The sequence below is a fragment of the Camelus dromedarius genome, chromosome 1 (genome assembly GCF_036321535.1).
Source record: "Camelus dromedarius isolate mCamDro1 chromosome 1, mCamDro1.pat, whole genome shotgun sequence".
In the NCBI taxonomy this organism is placed as follows: Eukaryota; Metazoa; Chordata; class Mammalia; order Artiodactyla; family Camelidae; genus Camelus; species Camelus dromedarius.
The window spans coordinates 81,463,295-81,480,298 of NC_087436.1; the positions used below are offsets into that span (position 1 = coordinate 81,463,295).

Sequence of the window (17,004 nt, forward strand, 5' to 3'; positions counted from 1 at the left end):
TTAAAGTAGCACGTGTTAAGATTCTTGTGCATTCAGGAGAAAGATAAAAATTGTCTGAATTAAAACAGCAACTCTCCACCAATTGAACTATAGATCAATACAATTCCAATATAAATAATCAATAGGGACCACTTTATAGACATTAGCAAGTCAATTCTAAAATATTTAAGGAAGAGCAATGTTCATTAATAGCAAAGATACTTCTGAAGAAGACAAAAAAAGTGGATATTTACCTCACCCAATGTAAGTGTGTAGTATAGATTTGTCTTCACTAAGAAACTGTAGGAGTGGTATAGAGATGGACAAACAAACCAGTGGAACAGAATATAGAGCCCAGAATCTGATACCCCTTCCCTCTAAATGTGAAAACATATGACAAAGACAGCATTATAGATCAATAAAGAAAGAAAAGCTAATCAGTAAATGGAACTGAAATCCCTCTTTCATACCATACACAAAAATCAATTCTAAGTGAACTTAAGGCTTAAATGCAAAAGATTAAGACATTCACAGTAAAATTATTAGAGAATATAAAGGCATCAAAGGGTTCTTAAACAAGACATAAAACTACATGAACCATTAAAAAAAAAACAAACAAGATTGTGAAATTCCAAAATCACCATAAAATAAAATGGGAAAATAATCTAAATACAGGGAGAAGATATTTGCAACACGTAAAACTGACAAAGATTATGTGCCAGAATATATAAATAACTCGTACTAATTAGTTTTTTAAAATACAATAGAAAAAAATTGTTTTTAAAATACAAAAGATGTATTACCAAGGGGAAAATACTAATGGCCAGTAAACATAGGAAAAGACGCTTTACCCTCCTTTGTAAAGAAAACATGAAATAGGATTTTATATCCAAGAGATTGGTAACAAATTTAAAAACAAACCTAACAATACCAAGAGTTGGTAAGGGTGTGGAGTAGACAGTTACATTTATATACTGCTATTCTGGAAATCAACCTGATGTTACAGTCAGGTTTAAAATGTGCACACCTGTGAGCCCAGGAATTTATCATAAAGAATCTTGTCCAAATGTTCCTAGATACATATATTATTCATAGCACTATTGTTTATAAAAGCAAAAATGAAAACTCAATATATTCTCAGTGTATTCATAGGAGAATGGATTTATTGTAGAATATTCATAGACTGGTATACTATAGAGCAATGAAAATGAATGAACTATTTCTGATGCATCAACATGGATAAATCTTAAAAATATACTGTTAACTTCAAAAAAAAGCAAGTCACAAAATAATAATACAATATGTAAAATGCATAAAACTAAACCAAATGTTGCTTAGGGATCAATATGCATGTGTTAAAAATATGAGGAAGTCAAAGAGATTGTCAAAACATGTCTTTAGTACTGTGGTGACCTCTGGAGAGAAGAAAGAGTATGAGTGGGGAGGAACACACACAAAAAATTCAAAGGTATTGGTAATGTTCTATTTTTTAACCTGAGTAGTGATACATGTGTGTTCATGTTATTGGTCTTCTTCAAAAGCTGTATATTTAATATTAATTCACATATGCAATATAAAATATTTGGTAACTTTTAAAGTAAAAGTGTCTACCATGATGTAATTAACTGGGAGATCTCTCAAAAGAAAAGTATCTCAATAGTTGAATTATGAGCTTTTGCAGAGAGTTTAAAACATTTGATCTGAATAAAATTCAACTACTACATACTTTAAAATACATCTAATAAAGTAGCATATAAGTGTATACAATATTCAGAACTATTTATGGCTATCTAAATTTCTCAATGCTAAAAAAATGTGTTGAGTTTGTTTAGACATTAAAGATAAAGGGAGTAAGACCTCATTAATATTTTAGGTTTTGCTGTTGAGTTAGTTTATATATTAAGAAGATATGCATAGCTCATATTGCAAGGACTTTTATCAGTCATTTATTTTGAGAATGTCTTCATATAAATGAGAATATGTTGATTAAAAATAGTGTATGACTCCCAATGATGTATTGCATAGATGTATACTATACATATTATATATCTAATAGATTTAGGTGTAATTTTATTGCCACTTTCAGATATGCCATTTTTAATAATAGGGAATTTGTTAAAACAAGTAATCTGTCTTGCATTTTTAAGAGTTTAACTTTATGATACTCAGTGTTCATAATGTATTTGCTTAAAAAATACTGATTTAAACTTACCAACATGTTTGAAATGATTAAAAGACCACATCCTACACTCGGTGGAGACACTTTTGAAAATAATTCCCACTTGCCCTTCAAAATGTTTTAAAATGTATCCCTATACAAGAGTGCCAGGAATAAATCAATATAAAAATACCAGGCTCAAGCATTGAAAGGGCATCTGCTATGAGACTTTTTAACATTAACAGCAACCCAAAGCTTTACTTATAGGGAATTTTGAAACCCAAGTTAAGAAATGATAATCAAGCAACTTATCTCAAGAAATGAATTCTGAGAAATGCTAATCTGTATTTAATAACTCAGTTGTGGAAATCTGATTTGGTTTTCTTTAAAAACTTATGAAAAGTAATGAAAATCAATCATTTTCATTTATAGGTGGCAAATGTTCATTTTAGTCATCAATTATTCAAATACAATGAACTTCTGAAAAATCACAGAGTACGAAGGTAACAGATTAAGTCTATTTTCATCGATGTTGAAAATTAGCCAAAACTTAAGAACTGTTTAATGTTCATGTCCAAGGGCCAAATTCAAGTTTATAATTCATTGAGAATTAAAGAAATCCTGTTTTTTTTTTAATCTAAAGGAAATCAGTTTTTGTCAAACCAACATACTTATTAAATAGCATTAACATAAACATGAATGTGGTAAATTCATAGATGCTATTTAATAAAATGCTTATGTAGAAGACAAAACTGCAATATAGACATAACATTTTTAGAAGTAAATGTGTTTTATATGTCATACCAAAAATATTTTCAGTAAGAATAGAAGTAAAAGTAGTGCAGCTTTATTTTTAACTAAATAAAACATCTCATGTTAAGTTTTTTTATTCAACAAAAACTAATTGAGTGCCTACTTCAGTCATTTCATAAATTGGTTCTTTAATACATACAGAGAATATGTGTATGAAATTATATATATGTCATATATTAATCCCCAAAGTGAATGGCTAATCGCAATATGGTTAGGCTATATTAGTAATTAGGTTTATTTTAATTATACATTAAAACCCCATTATTTTAGGTTCGATTTGGTTTGGTTTTGAATTATGATCCTTTAAGCAGAGGCTTTATCTTTAGTATGATGAGGAGATAATATTTTCATAAGTGACAGTGTAGGAGGATACTTAACCGAAGAAAACAAGTTATACACCCATATACTAATCACACACTATCCATATCTTTTTAACACTTCAAAGCCTCTAGAATCTTTACTTGCTAATTATTAACTGCTTAAGAGGGGATCACCTTTACTTATCCAAGTGATACAAACTTGTTTCTTCAGATATTTTATATAATCATTACTAATTAATGAGGTTTTAATTTTGCACTTGTTAATAATGTGGAGAAAATGAAAGCAGGAATTGACATTATTATCGCTAGAAACTAAGTAAATGAGGAAAAGAATTTTAGAAGATCAATTTAAAATTGAAATTCATATGCATGCTCTCCAAATGTGCTAAAAATAAACTTACTGTATTTGTGGGTGAACATAAATCTATCTGATAAAAGATTTCCATGCCAAGTGACTTTCTTATGATATAAAAGCATAAATTTTCAGCCTTAAACTGAAAGATTTTATCATTTATTATCTAGCTGTGAATATAACTTAATTTTAAAACTTAAAAAAAATGGTAAAAAAGAGTATATCATTGTTATTAGTTTCATAGGACTGAATTAAGGCAGATCTTTTGATACCATGTTGAATGTTTCATATTTGATGCTGTATTATTCACATAAGATCTTGCTAGGAGACAAGGTTACTCTACCATAATGCCAGCTGGTAAATATTTGACATTGGAGTCTCACAGAACGCCTCTAAGGAGAGTGAATATACACCATCAACAGTACTGTATTGGAGACCAAAGTGAATTGATTGAGAATGACACCCATAGAGACCACTGGCTGCTAAGAAGGATACGATCAGTGCCAGGAAACAGCACTGCACCTTTTATCATTTCTCCCATGATGCACCCTACTGACCACATGTCAACTGAAAACAAAAATGAAATGAAGATAAACAAGAAGACAGGAATAGAACAGCAAATAAATGAAAACACTTGACTACCCATGCGATAGAGCAATGGTCTGAACTTTTGCTGACTAGATAAAAGTCCAGTCTTACAGCACTTTAAAACAGTGGGACGGAGAGAACACAAGAACGTCAGGGCCCTTTCTGCTATGCAACTGAACTAACAATGCCATTCAATGCCATTCAATGCCACCTAATGTAAAACAATATTACTTTGCAATTATAATTCGGTGATTAATTTGGTTTCTGATTTTAAAAGGTCTAATTTGCATTCATCTACTAGAATCCTACTGATTTGTATTGTAAATTATTCTAGATTGTGTTAATATGGGAAACATGCAAATTGGTTTCTTTTTCATTCTTTTGTACACCATACTTGGAGAAAAAAAAGAAAAGCTGAGCTGCCAGCAATCTTGGAGGAAAGGGTATCTTTTATAAAACACACTTACTCTGATCTATAAATATGAATAAATTTCCGGAAGTGAAATGCTAGCTCAAGAGTGAGTGTTTTGGAATATGCTGGCTCAGTTTAATTGATTCCAATCAAAGGAGCATGTTTCTAAACAGCAAGCCTTGTCTTTTTCTCATAAACATGGTTGCTTTGTAATGGTAAGAAATTCTGGCTTTCAAACTGAGATGGTTCAACATGAAATGAACAGCATGACTTGAAGACGTAACACTTCTTCTGAGACTGTGAATCAAAAGAAACCTGGAATTCAAGGTGAAATTACAGTGGTCTCTCTGATACTGCCAATTACCATCCAGAACTTAAAACCAGGAAGCGAGGGCAGAAGGTACTTGGGTGGGGGTGGAGGTGGAGACAAAATTGGAAAAGGCGAAGCAAGAAAGTGAAATCTCTCTCTTTAACTATACTTTGTTACTCACGTGTTCCTACTGAAAACTCAGGAAAAAAAAGATAGGTCATTCTTATGGGGGAAAATAACCTAGAAGAATAAGGGAAGTCGAGGGGGAACAAATAGGGAAAGGCATTAAGATAGCAGCACACTATAGTTTTGCTCCACTTACTCTTCAAATTACATCCTGTAAGTTGGCAGTCACCTTAGAGAATTCCTCATGAGATTCTTTCCAGTGTGAAAATCTCACTCAGGTTAAACTCAAAGTTTCCAAAGTTTGACTTAACACCTAAACAGAGTGATCACTGCAAAGAAATGGTTACAGCTTTGAAGGTGATAAGCATACCCAGAGAAGCAAATTTGTTTTGCTTCCATTTTAGGAAAGCAAGTGACATGCAGAAGTATCAGGGAAAGATAGAGCAAACAGTTGTGCAGCCCTTTATTATTAATGCATTTGTAATTCCAGATAATACCTGTCTCACAAGAGGTGAGTACTTTGATTAAAGGGGACAAAAGATCTCTGAAAATGTATTTGTTTTTGAATTGCAAATATTCTTATCATACTGTCCAAATGACCAGTCTGACTAAGTTGTTATTTATCATGTATGTACTTTTTATAGATATTGTGGGAGAGAGAGAGAAAATAATAGAGCTAGAAACTCAATAAGCAAGATTTTTCTCTTTCCTGGATCCATTTAAACTTTTGGAAAAAGGCTGTTTCTGCCATAGACCTATCTGTAGTCAGAAAACATCTATTTTTATTTTTTATTTAATGTAAAAAAATCTGTTATCTCTGGCAAATACCCCTTTTTTTTTTTCTGCTGCAGAACTAACTTCATTGCTTTCTAACTATATAACCTTGGCCAAGTTACTTCATCTTTCTTTTCATCCTCTAAAATGTGGATGATAAATGGTACTTATTATGTAAAATGTTGTAAGACTTAAAACAATTGTGCTTGGTAAAGATCCTTCCACATTGTCTGGTCACAGGAAGTCCTCAATAAATGTTAGTTATGTGTCCCTATGCATTTTTATATGTGTGTGTGTATCTATGAATTAAATGTATATAAGAAAGGCTTATTTATTATTTATATAATGCTATATTGTATCTTATATTTATACATATAATTAAGAATTGTTTCCAATGAGGGAAGCTCGCTCATCACTCACTGAGTGATCCTTTTCACTGCTGAAACCACTTAGAAAGGCATTCCCTGTACTGAATCACAGCTGACTCCATGGAAGGTCTCTTCATTATCTAAACAGGAATTACCCGGTTCCCTAATCCAAAAAATAACCTAAAAATATGCGAATTTATCTACAATCCCTGACCACTCTTCTCCTAAAACTGGCAAATTTTCATCCTTCAGACTAAAATCCCTTCATTTTCACTCTCCCTCACATATGCCTTTAAACAACGGCAACAACAATACAGCCGACAACCTGAGTGGAATCTTAGTCCCTATGTTGCTTCAGCCTCAATTGGCTCCAGACAGTTGTTGGTTTAATAACTGGTCTATCTCCTGGTTCTCATTTGTGTGGCTCTGTGGATACAGATATTCCAAGGTAAAAGGAGAATATTTTTAGAAATGTGTCCTCATATCAGAACCTAAAATAGACTTAATAGAACACAAAGCTTTTGCATAAAAGTAATGCAGAGAGATATAAACTCTAGATCTGAACTACCAATGAATATATTGAATTCTATTTTCTTTATTTAATATATCTTTCCTGGGTAATAATACCCTGGAAATCCCTCCAACTTCCAATTTCCACTCAAACTTTCTTATTCCTGCAGATTATCCATGCTATGCCACTGAAGTGCTAAGCCTTGTATCTGGAAACGATAAACTCTATTATTACAAATTACCCAAGTGGAGTATATGCACATGAATCTATGTCGATTTTTATTATGAAAGACAGGATTATTTCTCAAGAGAAAGCCATTTTACCAAATTTTATGAATCAGTCGTCACAACTATAACAGGAAACAGGTATTAAAGGGTTCGATACTAAATCCTGTTGGGACAATGGGTGGCAGTAAGCCTTCACTCAACTAATATGTGTATCTGTTTATCAGAGTGAGACTGGATTATTTTACGAAGTTTTCAAGATATTCCAATGAATACTGACTCTGCATACACCTAAGAAGAAATAGGGAAATTCAATCACAGTTGGAAACTGGATTTTGATGCTTTCTGAGATGATCTGATATGATATTTGGGTCTCCATAAAGTTTTGTACACGAATGCTGCCCAGATAGAATTCTGGTTGCTTTTATGATTCTGATTCATTACATTTCCCCTCCCACCATCAGTATTCCCACAGGCAAAAAGCAGATTCATTTGCAGTTGTGACACTCAGAAACTGAGTCACTTTCCTTAGAAGGAATGTTAAATTTTGGTGTTACTAAAATAAACAGTCATCAGTTTTCTAAGTGAGAAAATCTCAAGTGTACTATCATTTGTCAGGTATTAGATTAAATAAATTATCTTTTTTCTGCTCTATGCAAGAGATAGGAGTGATATAATATAGGCCCTGGCAGTTTAAATCTAAATAAAGAAAGCACTTTATTGCTACTTCCACACTCTGCCTAATGGCTTGGATTGTGATCTATGATGAAATATTTTTGGACTGTGTGAGCTTCAATCCAGCAACTGGATAAATGTTTCCTATCTAGGAGATTGTGAGGCTCTAACAACACAGTTGTGAGACCACACTGCTTTTCTCCTCAACCTAATTATATCTTCATTTAGCATAGGATTCAGACAATGGGTTTTGATAAATTTTCTTTCAACGAATACCTCCAAGTACAATAGCAAGAAGATTTAATATGGTTTTCTAAAATCAGAACACCATTCCTTTGAAAAGCTTGTTTTAAAAGTTATAAATTTAATTAGATATTTAACAAAAGCACATTGTTTTAAACTTCAGTGCAAAGATGGAGTTATAAAAGACTAGTGATACGCATAAATAAACAGAGAATGTACCTATTTTGCACTTGTGAATCTAAGTAAGAAAAGTAAAAAACTTTCATGGAACACAATGCTAAATATTTTAATGCCAGGAAATAGAGAAAGATTTTCTCCTTGAGTCTACTTATTCAACCTGCTTTTCTTTCTTTATAACTTCTATGGTATCATTAATTTTTAGCCTTTATTTTAAAGATATTATAACCTTGACTCCCTTTTTTAACAAAACAAAAATATCCTTAAAAACTTATAATAAAGAAGAAAACCTTTAGCTATATATTAAATTATATAAATCTTTAGTTTTATATTTAATTTATACTAAATTATAAATAAAACTGTAGACTAATGGATTTACAAAATATTCTGCCGTAAAAAGATTTAATAATTTTTTTACTGCATCAAACTTTTTAAAATTGTCATCTTTAAAATCCATGTAATTCTACAGTGTATATAAATAAGGAATTTAAAGAAATCTTGATACTGAAAAAATGTTTTTCTTTAAACTTTCTATGTTCTGATGAACAAACAGTAGATGCTAGCTCTGAATATCTCATGTCATCACCAAATTAAATACAAGCTCCCTGAAGATTCAGGTAATTATCCTTACTTCATTCTGTACGTCAACTCGAAGAAGTGCTTTAGTAAGTGACAAACTATTCATTTTCTTTCCTTTTACTGTTGAATTCACAGATAATTTTGGTTTCTCATCTTCTGAGAAAATTTTTTACTCTAGATGGTCTTTTTTAGTTATTTCTATTTTTTACACTTTACTTAATTCAATTTGAAGGTTATCTGGGCTGGAGTGCTTCCAAACCAACTTCATACCCAAAAATCAGAGTTCCTTTTCTTTTGAAGGTATTTACAGGTATGTGTATGTTTGTAAACACCTAATGTTTAATATGTATCAGATGACTACCATCACTGCAGTCTTGTAAGACAGGCAAAGGAAGCATGTTACAAAGTAAACTGAAGTTTAGGAGATGTCACATGACTAAAGCAAAGAAGACCAGAAGCCAGTTCTTGGAGCGCTTTGAGCTGAAGACTCATTTGACTGCTGACAAAAGAGAAAAGTCCTGCAGTGGGTATCACTGCTCATGAACTTTGTCCTAAGAGCCCATTGGGCCAACGTGAGTCTGAATCGAGCATTGTAGTAATGACTAGGGAATGTATTGTGTTGTTTGTCGTTTCCCCCCTCAAACAGTTTGCTTTATTTTTAAAGATCGTTCAGTACACTGTCTACAGAGCTATAGAGGGATAAGGAAAACCAGTATGCTTTTATATATCCATTTCTGGGGGACAGGGAACTCCTGGAGGACCCAGCAGTCCTAGTGGACCTTTGTACATGGTCATTCATAGCTTCTCTCCAAGGCATCTAGCAGTCAAGGTCCCTCTGCTCAATCTCTTGCCTTCTGTTCCACCCCCGGAAGTCCATTCTCTGTGTCCTCTCTCACTGCACCCTTTCTGTATACCTCTCTGAACTCCTTTTATCACTCTTCAGCCTCATCCTGCCCTCTAGTATACTCTGGCCTACTCTAAATTTCTCGGAGAGGGATTTTCCCCTTACAACCACACCCTCCTTCCATCTTTTCAGATCACCTCAGAATCTCCAGCTCCTGGTCTAGTGATTCCTGTCTCACTCAGATTTTCTCAGAATAATAAGAAAAAATAAGAGTAGTAGCAAATTCCTGGTGAAAATAGATTCTTTTAAACAAATAGAAAAAAATTGTCTTATTTTTTCAATTATTTGTGATTATTGGCAATTTGCTTACGGGCGTGAAAGAATGACTACTGAAATTTTTAAATCCCAATTTTATTTAAAGTCATAAATTATGTCTAGTTTGAGATAATGCTGTATTGCCTTAATATTAGATAGAAGACTTGGACTACAGCAATGTGTTAGTTGCAAAAGTTTCTTAGGTAGGATGCATTAGTTATTTCAAAGAGCTAAGAAGGATTAGAATATCTATCTGTACTAGCCTCCAATTTTTGTTCACCTTACTTTGATTGTTCCTAATTTTCATTTGTTCAAGTTAAGAAAATATATGATATTCAGTTAATTTGAGGGTGTTTTATTTCTTCAAATGTATTTCTAGCCAATCATTTACCTATTCTTTGATAACTTGTCTTCTTGGCAAGATTAAATGTACATTATTTTTATTTTAACTGAAATGTCTCATGTCATCAGAGGGAAAGGCAAGAAGTGGTACTTTAGCTGCCTAACTGTCAGCTTTAACTGGAGATAATATGCTCATGGTCCAGAAGTTTCAAATGAATAAGGTGTGCCTTGCTTTAACATTCGCCAGGTCCAGAGAACTCTGGCTAGAACTCAAGATAAATGAACATCACAGGTTTTACTCAGAGAAGGTGCTATCATTTGAAGTAGAATGGAAATAATAAAGTAGGAAGAATATATTTAAAGAATGGAGGGAGGTGGGTATAGCTCAGTGGTAGAGTGCATGCTTAGGTCCTGGGTTCAATCCCCAGTGCCTTCTTTAAACTGAATAAACCTAATTACCTCCCCTCCAAAAACAAACAAACAAAACAAAAGACAAACAAACAAAAAGAATCAGGCTTGAGGAAAGAACTGGTATTAAATGAAAACTATACTGGTATTACGTGAGACCTAAGTAATCAAGAATATGGCATGCCCCTGTTGGTTTCAAGGGTGGGTGAAAGAAGTCGGTGATTAGATAGTCCTTAAAAAAAAAAAATTCTAAGAAACATCATAAAACTGCTTTACTATAGTTCATTATTAAAAGAAGCAAAATCTGAATGCAATGCAAAGTTACTGATATCATTTATATGATCATTGGACTGCTTGAAAAAGCAGACCTGCCATATTTATTGTTCTCTGACTTGAACTTCATCATTAAGAAGAATTTTTAGTAATAATGTATACTATGTCAACATATATCCTAAAAAATAGGTTTTATTCATAAAATTGTAATGAAAATTGAGTGTATAATAGTGTATGTTTGAATAATTAAGAAATTCAACAAACATTTTATAAATATTCCTTTGGATATTAAAAAAGTTAGCAAACTAATGAATGGAAAAGCAAATATGTATGTATTTATTTTGCCAACAGTTTATTTTAATAATGAAGAAGCTACCTTGTGTTGTCATCTGGATCATATCAATAGTCAAGAAACCCACACAATGATTCTCAAAATGCAAAAACAGTTTTAACGTAGGAAAACAGTTAAACCTTTAGTCATCAATGATAATTTCAAAAGATTTCCCAATTTGTCAAGGTGTTTTATTACTTTTGCTTAGAGTTCAGATTTTAAAAGGGGACATTAAAAAGTTCTGTCGAGAAAGAGAAATAATGTTGATTATGATGATGGAGTATTATAACATCATTTTTCAGCCTCAGAGAAATTCATCAGAAATAATTCTAAATAATTCTAAGTTAATTATTCACTTATAATATTTTTTAAGTCTCTGAAGACTCTTAGATATAGTCAAAGTATAAATTAGCATAGCCTAAACTTTGATTTTACCCCCAGTAAATTATGGAATCATTTTAGTAAGATAAAATATTGGATGATTCTTCTCCCCATAAATCACCTGCATCAGCCCCTAAACTTGTGTCTGATCATACGGTCTAGGGCAGTTATGATCACCAGAAGCATGATCCAGTGCTCCGATCTCTTTATCATTGGTAGGAAGCTCATAATAATAGCCTCATGTAAAGATTAATGAAACAATTCCACTCAAAAACACAGAGTATATGTAATCCATTGTTTAATAGGGATTTCTATGGTTTAGTTTAATTTTTAAATATGGTCATGACTTAAAACATTAAACTGTAGTTTTAATTATAGGCAATTAAGGATTTAAATCCAAATGGAAACATTTTCAATGAGATGATAGTTCTTCCAATGCATTTCATCTGGAAATTATTACTCATATTTAAGTAAAATTTAATTTAAGCAAGATGTTTTCCACTGTAATGTCTTTGTGTAACTTCCCCACTGACTTTTAGTCTGCAGGCAGGCTCATTATCACATATGGCAGTAGGTTATCAAATACCGATACTGCATATAATCATAAGCAGAGAAAGGGATATATCTTTTTATATCTTCAAAATTCTGTAGAATCCAAACCTTAATCACAATGTACACATTGTATATTAGGGTTTATTAAATTTCTAGGGTCATATTTATCAAGGAAATATATTTTATGTATTGATATTTTTCACAATTTACTTTCAGTGTCAAACATTTTTCTAAAACATAAACTAGGATAGATGGAAAAAAAAGGCCTCCAAGAGAAAAACTTCTGGAAGAATGTAGAGTTACCAATATGGTGCTATTATCTCTGCTTGTTTATCTGAAGGGTAGTTTGGGTTATAAAAAAAGTTTGACTCTTCCTAAGTTTATTGGCTTTTAAATCTGATACTAATGATTTAATGATAAATACCTGAATAGCTAAATTAGATCTCAGAGAACCATGCTACGTGGGAATCAAGTGACCTGTAACAACAGCGTCACATGGAAATGGTATGTTGTGACTTTTTGTTTTCCATTAACTAGTGCACTACAGAGATGTGGCTGTGCAACTTTACATTGAAAATGACTGAGAAGTTCCAGGTCTTTTTTATTTGAAATGTATTATACCCCAAAGACAAAAGCACACACACACACACACACACACACAAAGTACTCCTACTTTTGTATGAAATCAATACATTTAAATATGAATGTGAATTACAATATCATTCAAATCAACTAAATTGATCTGTATGTAATTGATCCTCAAAATATAAATAACTTAACATAAAATAAAAAGAACCATTATCACTTCAATACATAACCAATATAAAAATTGAGATATTTTGCATGTTTTCTTTTTATATCTTCAAAATTTAATATGTATTATGCATATATAACACCTCTTAATTCAGACTTCATAATTTCAAGAGCTACCCATGTGATTAGTGCCTACCTATTAGCATAGTTTTAGAAGATATCTTTACTCACATTACTATTGGAATTTAGAGAATATCTCATTAATATCTGGCAGAATAAATAAATGACTACATAAATGTATGTTCATTGTGGTGTCAACTTCTTATTGTCAGATTTTTTTTTATTATTGGCCTTTTCTTCTACTTCTCTTACTGTTAAATAACAATCATAATATTTCCTACATGATAAAAGTCCCGTAATAGATCCTTCTTATTAATCAAATACAATATTTAATAAAGTTATGGATCACATATTTATGGCCAATTTCAAAAATTCATATGTGATAAATATAATGAATTCAATCTGGCATTATCATTGTTGAAGTTGTCAATTGTACTTAGATTTGCATAATTGTGTGTTAGCAGGGTATTTCTGTACTTATAAAAATATTTTTTAAATTAATATGTAAACTTTATTATCAGTAATTACAAACACAAATATGTGCTTTTGTTAGTGAATGAACTTTTGGTCCTTTCAGAAATACACCAGCTCATTTAATAATTCCAAAGCAGAGCTATCGCTCCAAGAAATTTCTGATCGAATTTAGTATAAGACCCACTAAGGGAACACAAATCAACACTGCTTTTTTTTTTAATTGTCTCTATTCCCCACACTGTACATTTCATTTTTTTAATTCTGAATTTCATTTGAAAAGCAATTATCTATGTTTAAGTCACATCTCCAAGTCAAATAAGGAAAGCCTATTTTAAATTCACCTGACCTCCAGCAATTTGAAAAATAATTATTATTTTTAAATGTGGAAGTTCACATTTTAAGGAAGATGTGCTATTTTAACCTATTTAAGACTGGGTATAGTGTCAAGAATAATTCAGATCAATAAAGATATGGACAGAAGTTTAGGGCATCAGCAAGAAGAGAAATGATTATGCCGAAATTTGTAGAAGCATAAAATGGTTATAGAAAGGAGATGGAAAATACTTGCAAATAGTGGCTTCTTCTGCTAATTATAAATATATTTTACTCATTTGGGATTTGGTGGCCTCTCTTACTTATGAGAAAAAAAAATTGCACTGCTATTTTGAGTTACAGATAAGAAAATAATTTAAGAAGAAAAATCCCATTAAAACTTAGTTAAAACAAATCATTGAGGTAGGTAGTTTTCAGTACTGGTCAGATTAAAGAAGTAATCATTTTTTAAAAATCACAGTTACACCACTTACCCAACTTTTTGCTTCTATCTTTACTCTCCTGGTAAAATCATTATGTGTTTAAAGGGAGAGAGAACAAAACAGGTAAAGCTGCAGCAAAAGGTACAAGGATACAGTCCCTTCCTGGAAAGAGGATTTTGTGGCGAACCATTTCTCCCATAATGCATCCCACAGACCATATATCCACTAGAACAGGAGAGAAGGGAGTGAAGAGAAGGGAGGAAAGTAAAGTTAACTAAGATAACTGCTCTCAGGAGGAGGAGGAAAAAGAACAGTTTGATTAGAAGGTACAATTTCTATCTCCCACCAAAAGCTAGCCAAAAAGGTGAATTAAAATCAGCACTATAATATTACACAAACAATGTATAGTGTAAGAACTCAAATTATTTTTTAATTACTTTGTGAGTGCCTTAGATTGCTTCTTTAGTGCCACAAAGTGGTAACATGGAAAAGCAGCAGCTTAACCAAAAGCATCTCCATGGCAGAGTGATGGCTAGAAGCCACCAAAGGGTTTTCGATGTCATTTGCTGGATGTAGAGAAAATAATCTTGATCAACCTTTAGGGGTGGCTGTTTCCATTTTCTATTCTATTCAGTTACATGGAATAGGGCAACTAGCGACACCCCTTTTTCAATCCAAAAATAAGGTAAATGCAACCAAATCCAAGAAACTAGGAAATGGCTGGAACCATGGTTTAAAGGCAGAAAGAAATATTGGAAGGAAACCCTGATATTCAGGGCTTAGTTTTTCCTTCAGAAGTTATTCTTGTAAATAAACATCAGTTTTAGTTTCTATTTGAAATACTTCAAGAAAAAATATATAATTAATTAGCACATGTATAAAGGAGTCATCTAGAAGTAAAGTAAATAAAAGTATTAACGGTGTTAAAAATTATTATATACATACATTTGTCTCTCAATTGTCATACTTGTTAACCAAACATGCTTCACCTTCTCTTACCAATCTTTACCCTCTTCCAACTCGCTTTTTAGTAAGGACAAAGGGAAATTGGGGGCAAAAACATTAGGCTAAAATGCTCCTTGGGGAAGGAAGGCAGGTTAGGTGAATAGGATAGCTGGGCATGCCTGATGTGGGAGCAAGCAGGTTATTCTGCAGGATTACTTTCATCCCATAGGTAGGTGAGAGGGCAGCACGAGGGTGCTAGGTATGCTTTCTCCATGGATCTAGAGAAGCCAAAAGACTAAGGCAGCAACTTGCAGTCCTTTCTGGTGGGGGAAGGGGAAGGGATGAGATCACATGCCATCTGTGCAGCAAAGATCTGAAAATCCACATTAGGCAAATTCAGATACCCCACCCCAGATTCTTATAGATTCTTGATTTACTGAATTTTTTAACTGGGTCTCCCTTTGATTTTTTTTTATAAATAACTTACAAAGAAAGTATACAAATATCAAACCCAAATAAGTTAGAGGTGGTATTGCCTTGAGAAGAGGACCAGATTTTCCTCTTCCAAGTCAAAACGTAACAGAATTCTGCCATTGCTCAACAAAGTAAACCTGACCTTGCCAAGAACTTTTTTCCCTTCCTCTGCACAAATGCACAAAAGGATTGGCTCTCTTCTAATCTGGAAGTCAGAAACTTTTTAAAACTTTGGTGGCCAGGGAATTTTCAAAAAAGTACTCTGTACCACCTACACATAAAAATACAATGATAATTACTCCTCTAGAACTTATAGACTCCTGGGAACTAAACAGAATAGAATATAAAAAATAAGTATGAAAGGTACATTGAGTACATATATAAATTCTAATATAAAACTATTTTAATTCTTAAATATATTGATGTGTTTTTAATACACCACATTACTTGTTAGAAATACTCTTTTCAAAGTTAATATATTGCAGTGCTTTCTAATACGTATTTCATGAGTCCTTCATTTCAGTAAAATCAAACCGAAATACATTTTGAAGATTCTTTCTACCTTTTCTTTTAAAGTGCTCATGAGTACTAGCTTTTCTTTATGAAAGCAGTAGTGTAAAATTTAATATTTTTCCCTCTCGATGGTTTTGGAATTTATAAAAACTTACTAGGCGATTGCTACCTTAACAATTACTTACAGAACAGTTTAAAGTGTTAAAGAAATTCTTTTCCAACCTGAACACTTTGGATTATTCTAAACTGACTATACATTGAACATTTGTGAAGATTCTTGCTCCAAGGATTTGTTGTATCTTTTTGTCTTTTCCTAGGACTAGAGCCATCAATCTAAGATGTAACATAAAGCCAAAGGGCTAAATGGAGCAGACAGATTTCTTCCCGTTTATACTCGCTTTGAGCTGAGCTGCCACCTAAAAAGCACGTTTTCTCAATACCTACGGCATCTATGCTAATGAGTATCCACCTGACTGTTTAATCAGGCTCTGCTTGTAATTCGTGTTAGCCGTAACATTTCAGTGCTCTTCTAGCCAACCTTACTTCTCAGAAACATCCTTCGCATTTTTAATGGGTGAGTCTTCCTAGTAGTATTTTTGAAAAACTTCTGAATATGAAAGCTGGCAACTCTATTTTTTAAAAAAAAAGTATTCATACACACTGAAAGAGAACATTACTCTTGGCTATCTACAAATGTGTCCTCATTTTCTTCACAGTTTCTGTGGCTGCTGCTCAGAAGCGTCCTTACCGTTCTCCTTGTAGCCCATGCCCAGAATGACCTCAGGGGCCCTGTAATAACGTGTCACCACATACGGAGTCATCATGAAGCTCGTGCCTGCTGTCCTGGCCAGTCCAAAGTCTAGGATTTTCAATGTACAATCAGACTTGACTACAATGTTACTTGGTTTTAAGTCC

At 32.6% G+C, this 17,004-nt stretch overlaps 1 protein-coding gene across 16 annotated transcripts in view; it reads right to left on the reverse strand.

Annotated features, from left to right (window-relative positions):
• MAPK10 (mitogen-activated protein kinase 10) overlaps positions 1-17,004 on the reverse strand; it is a 438,616-nt gene that overhangs the window by 49,696 nt on the left and 371,916 nt on the right. For 13 of the 16 annotated variants that reach the window (XM_064486057.1, XM_064486050.1, XM_064486053.1 and 10 more), the window contains 2 exons: positions 16,838-17,003; positions 14,311-14,382 (listed from right to left, as the gene is read on the reverse strand). In XM_064486057.1, coding sequence (XP_064342127.1) covers positions 14,311-14,382; positions 16,838-17,003 — 238 coding nt within the window. Of the gene's footprint in view, positions 1-4,117; positions 4,190-14,310; positions 14,383-16,837; position 17,004 lie in introns of all 16 variants that reach the window. The other 3 variants (XM_064486064.1, XM_064486080.1, XM_064486063.1) reach the window with 2 other exon arrangements.